Source organism: Pagrus pagrus (genome assembly GCF_965226575.1).
Source record: "Pagrus pagrus genome assembly, chromosome: 17".
NCBI classification, from domain to species: Eukaryota; Metazoa; Chordata; class Actinopteri; order Spariformes; family Sparidae; genus Pagrus; species Pagrus pagrus.
The window spans coordinates 2,211,585-2,220,037 of record NC_140201.1 but is presented as its reverse complement, the minus strand read 5'-3'; the positions used below and the strand labels follow the sequence as shown (position 1 = coordinate 2,220,037).

General features: G+C 41.5%; 1 protein-coding gene across 1 annotated transcript; it reads left to right on the top strand.

Moving 5' to 3' along the window:
• Nucleotides 1-1,762: 1,762 nt before the first annotated feature.
• On the top strand, nt 1,763-6,421 carry LOC311272771 (DEP domain-containing mTOR-interacting protein-like). The gene is made up of 5 exons (XM_084379422.1): nt 1,763-1,929; nt 4,541-4,693; nt 4,820-4,890; nt 5,403-5,507; nt 6,048-6,421. The coding sequence occupies exons 1-5, from the start codon at nt 1,911-1,913 to the stop codon at nt 6,174-6,176; spliced, it is 477 nt and encodes a 158-aa protein (XP_084235548.1). The 5' UTR covers nt 1,763-1,910; the 3' UTR covers nt 6,177-6,421.
• Nucleotides 6,422-8,453: the final 2,032 nt, after the last annotated feature.

The window sequence follows — 8,453 nt, the reverse complement described above, 5'->3', positions numbered from 1 at the left end:
CTGGGCTGTGTCGCTCAGTGAAATGTTTATAGCAGGACAGTTGGACAGGAGGATCATTTATTTTTATTTAATGACAAGAAAACACAAAATCTGAGCGAAGTCTTGAATGTGAATCATGTGAAAAGTTTGAGCAGCAGCGGCGTCCAAGCAGGAACGATGTCACCTCCTGACAGTGACACATTCAGTTTATGGATGACAATAATCGCAGCACCTGTTATAAAGTCATACAGTTTATAACTGCTCCTCCTGAATGAATTTAATTCCCTCTAAGAGGCAAGTAAACAAATATACGAGGTGACTGTGAGGAGCTGGTGTGTCACGGGACCTTCAGAGCTCTGGGATCACTGTGTCAAAGGTGAAGAGACTTTGAAGTTTGTTTTAGTTTGGGTCTGTTGGTCGAATAGATCAGGACCCAAACGCTCTCATGTTAAAGACTCCTGATATGTGAACACAGACGCTCAGTGCTGAACAATGTATAGCTGTAACTTCTTGCAGCTGAGAACTAAGAACTGTTCTGGTTCTTTGTTGTTGTTGTTTTGGTTCCTGGATCTTCTGTGTTTCTCCGTCTTGTTGTCGTCGCCTGTATCTCTGTGCTGTTATCTTCAGTTTGAAGAAGCCGTGCTGGCAGCCTGACTCATGATCAGGAACTGAAACAGCAGCACTGATTGATCCCTGATCAGCTCTGATGTAACCAGTCAGGAATGTTCCTCCTGCAGACAGAACAGAATGTGGATCCATCAGCAGTGTGTTTACTCTGCGTGCTGTTGTTGTTGTTGTTGTTGTCCTTCTCAGCCACGTCGTCCAAATAACTCAGCTGACATGCATCAAAACACTGGAGATATATTCAAATAAACAGTGAACAGCATGGATAGACACACCTGAAGTCCTCTCTTCTTATTTGAACACCTTTCCTTAACAGCTGGAACTTTCTGATCGAACGTGAGGCTTTTAAAAAAGACGTACTTCTATCTGCACTGTATCGACTGATGGAAATCTCTGCTGCTCTTTCTCTTCGCCCATCAGAGCAGAAACGATCTTTGTGTTTCCTTTTCCTCTCCAGCTGCAGCCTCCTACAGTCTGCATGGCAACCAGGCTGCAGCTCAGGTACATTCATGCCCAACAGCTCTCCTTCAGACTTCACACGTCCGCCTGGTATTCAAACATTTGGTTGCTCAATGCAAGATTTTTATGGAGAAATCCTCCGTCTTATCACAAACTGTAGCTCCATGGAGTAAAATGTCAAACACAGATATTATTGATATGATTCAGCCTCGTCAGGAACAGTCAGTTCTGGTTCAGATGTTAAAAATAGAAACATCATCAAACATACAGCTCATTGTCTCGCCTCAGAGTTGAAGGTGAGGAAATGGTTTCGCAAGTCGAACAACCTGGAAGACTGCTTGAACTTTTAGTCCTCATTACGCACCGTTGTTATGCATCTTTCAGTTTGACCATGAAAGCAAGAGCTGTCTGTCAGTTATAAAAAATTAAAGCTCAGTTCTTCAGTTCAGGACTCGAGCTTTGAAACACTTTTTTCATTCTTCTTTTAAACAGTGGTGTATAGATTGTGGCGTATTGTTGGTGTTACTTGGCTATTTAAGAGAAGAAAGAAATCTGTTTGACATGTGTCTCCTCCTCCCTCCTGCTGAGGGTCACTCTGTTTGTTCAGGGGTTTAATATTTAGCTCACACACTCACCTTTTCTTTTTTCTAACCGGACAACTACGCTCGCTTTCAGATCTGTAAACACACACAGAGACAGATTTAACTGAGCAGCTGATTAAGGAAACTTTGGTACAGTAGCTGTCAGAGGGACAGAGTCTGTCTGTCTGTCTGTTTATATGAGCAGTTAAAGGATTCAACCTCAGCAGCTTTTCTTCTCTTAGTGACTGGATAAGCGACTGAGGAGAGATGGGACCTCGAACAGCAGGTAAGAAAGAAACTGCCTCAGTTTACATCCTGAACGCTAGAAACGCTTCAATGCAGATTATCAACATCACCAGAAAGAACTCAGGGGTCAGAGTCAAAAAGTTAAATGTGATTTGAATTTAGTCTCAAAAATCTCACCTAAAAGTTAAAATTCAGTCTTTATCTCCACGCTGATGTAAAGTCAGGTGAAGTCCACAAATCATTTCTGGAGCTTGACGGTAAAACAGAGTTGCAGCATTCTGCTGAACAACTGAAGCAGCTGGAGACTTGATTTAAAACAGAAGAACAATCCAAGTCTCCAGAAGCCCCACAGATACATTCATATTTGATATGTTTCATATGTAAAAAATTGACATTTCTAGAATAATTGTCACATAATGTTGACATTAGATGGATATGAGCTCACTGTCGTACAGGGAGGTGAGAGGATGGAGGTGATGGAGACGCCATTTCAATATTTGTGAGGGATAAAACCGCTGGTTATTTTTAACGAGACGTTGAGACATCCAACATAACAAAAAGTGAAGTTTCAGCGTGTTCATGGTGAGCAGAAACATGCTGTACTGTGCCCGGTGAAACTTCCAGAGAACACAACATGATGTGTTTGTTGGTCAGAAGAAGAAAGCACCAGAGACACAGCCACATGCTTTTGCTGAAAGTTAACTTTACATTTTAAATGTAGAATTTCTTTTCAAATTAAAATATAAATACTTTGTGTGAAAGTCAAAGAAACTAAAATGAAAAATGAAAAATGAAAGTTCCTGTTCTTATTTTTAGAAATGTAAGATGAGTGTCGTCGACTAAAATGTACATTATTTATTTGATGCAGAAATAATAATCAGTGTAAAACACCTATAATTACTATATAATTATTGTATATACAAATTTGAACACAGTTATCAGAGAATCATTCGATATTGTTGACATTTTTTAAGCAGTTATGTTGATAATGTTTGAGCAGGTTCAGTCATCACGGCTACGAGAGGAAGCAGTGGATTAATTATTATCCCGAATAGGAAGTGTTTTATTTTTACGATGAGACAAAGGCCGAGACATGTTTCATCCGACAGTAAACAAAATGAACGTTATCATTTTATTATCATTTTATTATCTGGGTGTGTGTGAGGTCTCTGAGTCACTGTGTCATTCTGTTATAATGTGAGCCACATAAAAGTGTGTGTGGAGAGACGATAACACAACACGACACACACACACACACGTCCACTGCATCAAATAAATACAAACTCAGTGAATCTGAATGAGACATAGGTTGATCAACTGTCAACAGAAGAGACCAGTGTTGATCAGTGGTCTCTGACTGCTCAGGTAGAGACAGAGCTGGTGATGAGACAAAAAAGCAACTCGATCGCCAGAATAATTGTTAGCTAAGTACGATTTTGCAAAACTACTCATAAGTTAACTGAACGTTTCTTTATTCTGCAACTTTACATTTGTTTAGGTTTAATTTTCTATTCTTCTCCTGCAAAAAACAACAGTTTGGCTCAAAATGCCTGTTTTGGTCGCCACAATCACGGTTGGGGACGGTCCGACTTCCTGTGAAAAATAGACGGTTTTGACGTGACAAGAACAGCTGGAAATGTCTCCAGATGTGAAAGTCAGCTGATAAACAATTCAGAATGAGCACATATTTATGAAAATCGATGAAGTTTCTGGTAAAACATTTAACATTTTTTCTTTGTTCTGTTATCAGTTGTTATCATCACATTCTGTTTTATTTGTTTTACACCGCGTCCAGACTTTGTTAGGATCGACGTGATGTTTCTTGGGACTGTTGCGTCCCTCTGCAGCGCTGCAGACGGACTGATGATACGAGCTGCTGTTCGTTTCCCAGAAGCAGCTGAAGATGTTAACATTTACTGATGTCGAAATCAAATATAATCATCTTATCGCTCGTGTTTGTGTTTACACTGGAGATATGAACTCAGGTCTGCCTGTGGAGATTCAGGTGTGTGTGTGTTTCTGACAGGAGCACTGTTCAGACTCAGTTATTTTGGGAAGGCTGGTGCATTTTGGATAACAGCCGATGTTGGGGTCAGTGGTTAAGGTCAGGATCAGGTTATAGTCAGAGTTGGGATTAGGAAAGCAGTAGTTGTGGTTATGTTCAGGCTGAGTCTCCATGAGGGGCCTGAACAATGATTATACATTTATTAACACGTAGCACTTGCTTTGACGGACAAAGTAAAATCAGGAGATTCAGGAATACAGTATAATAGGATAAAAGAGGGACATCACCCTCACGTACACTGTGAACAAGTAGTCAAAAGAGATGAGGAAAAAGGCAACAACACAAAATAGTTATGATAATAAACAGATATAATGAATCCAAGTAAAAGATGATGAGCACTTGTTAAGATCACTGCTGTAGACAGGAGCAGTGTGAGCCGCCACTGTGACCTCTGTGTGTCTTCCTTATCTCTGCTGTTTAAGGAAGCGCCGCCTGTTATCGAGGCGTGTTTGAACAGACTTGTTGGAAGCTGAATTAAGGAAGTTAAACGCAAATCTGGGTCAGTTTTGATGCTGATTACTGTCACGGAGCTCTGCACCTGATAATCACATCAGCAAACACAACCACTGTCCTCTCTCTCCGTCAGTGGCTCCTTCCAAGGAGGTGAAGTCGGCCGCAGGAGGTCGGGGAGGAGGCCGGCTGAGGAGCTGCAGTGACGGCAGCAGGTACAGCAGGAGAGGAGTCGGCCTGCCTGAAGACAACTCCTCCTCCTCGCCGATGCTGTCCAACCCAAAGTCAGGTAGGACACAAATGTCTGGACAGGGAGGGAGACATTTAAATACATAAAGATATCTTCTCCGTCAGGTAATTCATTCTTAGTTTAACTACTTATTTTTTGCATTTTGTCTTTTGTTTTAATATTTAGTCTTGAAGAGACCGGTGAGCACAGAGGAGCTGCAAAGACCAGGAGGACCCTACATCAAGAAAACATTTACAGTACGTCCACAGCTGAACCTCTTTGCACTGTTAACAGAGTCAAGAGGAGTGTAAACACTTCTCAAGAACAAAAAGGAGGTGAACTGTCTCCACGAGGCGCATTAAAGTTTAACCTCAACATCGTTTATTCAACAACAGCGGTGGAGGACGGATTTATGTCCTTTAGTGGAGCGAAAGTACTAAAACCACACTGAAAATACTCCTTTAAGTAAGAGTATGTATTATCAGCAAAAATGTATTTAAGACATGACAAATAAAAGTAGTCAAACGTTTTATATCTGAAGTGTTTCTCAACACAAAGTATTTGAGTAAGTTTTCTTTCTTTCTGTCTTTTATTTGCATTTATTTCACTGCTGCACCAACTATTAACTGTTTCCCCGCTGGAATCAGTAGAGGAAGTGTTTGTAGGGTGTTTTAGATTTAAGAAGAATGTCTGACTGACTGACTGACTGTCTGACTGACTGACTGTCTGTCTGACTGACTGACTGTATGATCTCTGTGTGTGTCTCCAGATTGTGGGCGATGCAGTAGGTTGGGGGTTCGTGGTGAGGGGGAACAGGCCGTGTCACATCCAGGCTGTGGAGCCCTGTGGCCCGGCTGCTGCAGCTGGGATGAAGGTAGGCATCATGGGAAATGTAGTCAGTGAGTTTTGATTTTGAAATTTCATTGGCTACGTGATGCAGCAGTCATCCGGAGGCTGGTGTGCAAGTGGCTCAGGAGAGAGGAGAAAGAAGAGAGAGCGGATGACTTGTCTACACGATCAGTCATTGGCTGTTGTAGGCTGTAGGGCGGGCGTAGGGCTGCCATCTCAGGATCTACCTGGTCTAGAGGAATAATGACATCTGTTGGCCATTTCATTTTGCCACCATGTAGGACTGAATACTGTGTTTTGGACTAAATATGTTACTGAAATTGATCTAGAGGATATTTGAGACTAAGAGAAAACAGTTTTTGTTGGACTTTGATGCACTACTGAAACACCCAGACACTGTTTCACTCATTAAGCAGAGTTTTCTGAATCATTTGTGTGTAAAACCTCATGAAACTATCTATCTGTCTGCTCATGAAGTTTGAAACCTGCTTCCCATAAATCTCGTTCCGTACCACCACTGAATTTCTGGATCTCTCACTGCTTCCCGTCTCTTCTTCACTTACAGGTTTGCCAGTTCGTGGTTTCGGTCAACGGGCTCAACGTTCTGAATCTGGACTACCGGACCGTCAGCCACCTGATCCTGACAGGACCCAGAACTGTGGTGATGGAGGTGATGGAGGAGACGGAGCACTGAGCGATGAAAGAGCCACTGGTGGAAGGACAGCAGAGCAGAAGCTGAGATGTTCAGCGTTTTCTGGCTTTTATGAAACAGTTACTGATACGCGTGTCCTGTGTGAGGTTTTCTTCAAACGACTGTATGAACACAGTAAAGGAAGAGGAGAGAACCTCGTCAGGAACATTTCTGTTTTTAGATTATCGTCCAGCTGAAGGAGAGCATCTGATTTCAGATTGGCTGAAGATAAAACTTTAAGACTCTGAATAACAAGTCGAGTCAGACGTGACGAATCTGTCTCTACTGTAGTCAAACAATATCGCTGTGAACCAATTATTTTCAAGTAGCTCCAGACAGTTTTCTCAAACTCATAGTTGTAGTTTGGGAGTGGTGCACTGGGAGTTTTGTTTCCCCGCCTCTTAAAACATCAGCATTACCTTCTTTCCCAAGCTGCACCCCTGGGAATGAGAGCAAAAATCATAAGCTGATGTGATTATTGGTGGATCATAAAATATATATTTGATCTAAAGGTTCAAATGTGAAGTGTTTTTGCATGCTGATTTGAGGCGGGTGAGGGAGGATGGCATCCAGAAAGGGTCATCAAGTCACTCGCAGTTTTGAATATAAGTCAATCATTGACAAACGCTACATGGCACTCCTCTGTCCCTGTGGGCTTGGTACATAAGTGATCCTCGAATGATCCTCTTCACTTTCTCTGATGAAAAGTAGATGCTCGGGACAAAAGGTTGTGTCATTTTTTGGTTCATGTATCACCCGTCAGTCCAGCTGTGGATGTGTCACTGATGCTGTTGTCTTTGTTTCTTTGTCTCATCCTTTTATTTATTCCAAACAAACTTGATTTTTAAATTTCATGAGTTCTTCTAAATAAAGATCCACTGTGCACCAAATGTTTCCGACAGAAAAAATGTACATATATTTATGAGACAGTGCTCATGTTGAGGTGTTATTGAGACACACTTGTATTGTGTTGTCATAGAAACGGACCCTGGAAGTCATCCTGTTGTTGACATCGCTCCGACAGTTGGTGTTTCCTTCGTTGGGGTGGTTTGGACTTTTAACCTCCGTGTGCCACCTCAGCGCTTCCCCCACACACAAACACATTACCTGCATGTATCACACACACACACACACACACACACACACACACACACACACACACACACACACACACACACGTGCCCCTCCCTCGGCTGTGTTTACTTTTCCATCCACTCCCTGCGACGTCTGATTCCCAGAAAGGAAGTGAGGAGTGTGAAGATTGTGGAGGCAGATCAACAACTTTAACTCAAGTACTTTGTTTTGAAGTCTCTCCGAACTTTCTCCTGTTGCTTTATTATTATTTTTTATTACCTTTGTACTGTACATGTTATTACTACATGTTTGTGTGTTTGCTGGATTTTTCTGCGCTCATGTGTGCAGCTGAGTCCAGATTCATTAACCATGAAGTGTCTGTCAGGAGGCAGCGTTTTACTCCCTGCTCAGTGATTCTGGAGTGAGTCTCTCAGCTCCTCTTGTCTCTTCGATGGTCGTTTCCATGGCGGCAGTTTGTGGTCGGTACTGTGGGTTTCATTAACAAAATAAACATCCTCACTACATGTAGGTCTCCCCTGTGCAATAGAGAACAGGATGTATTGAGCTTTTACTGCTTGCTTTAGGTTATTTCTGTCATTTCTTCACCTGTACATGTTTGAATTTGTTGGATTTTGTGAAATCTCTTCATGCTGCAGTCCTCTTGTGAAAAACAAATAAAATAATCAAAGGCTTTGATTTGATTGATTGACTGGTTCGTTGTCAGTTCAAGAAATCCTCCAAGTTAACTCAGGTTATAAAAAAGACAATGATGATTTTATTTTAAACACAAACTACTGGATCAGGAAGGTGGAGGGTTAAAATAAATTGTAGGTAAAGTTCACTCAGGTTTTGTTCAACAACACATTTGATAAGAAAAGTTCACTAAGGAAGCAGTTTGCAATGTTACCAGTTGGTGGCAGCACATGTGTGTGTTATCAGACAGTTGTGTGTCTGCACGTTCACATATCTGCTGTTTATTATCAGGTTTGAATTGTATTGAAGCAAGATGAACATGAACCATCCATTTCTGTACATCAGTGTTTTTTTTAAACTGGGGTCCTTACAGGAAGTCCCCAGCTAAAAAGAGGGATTTTATTTTTACCTTTTCTCAATTTTTTGGGAAGTTTGATCATTTATTGACTTTGAAGACTATTTTATCTTCAAACCCTAAAAATAAAGAATTACACAGAGGGTATTCTTCAGGAC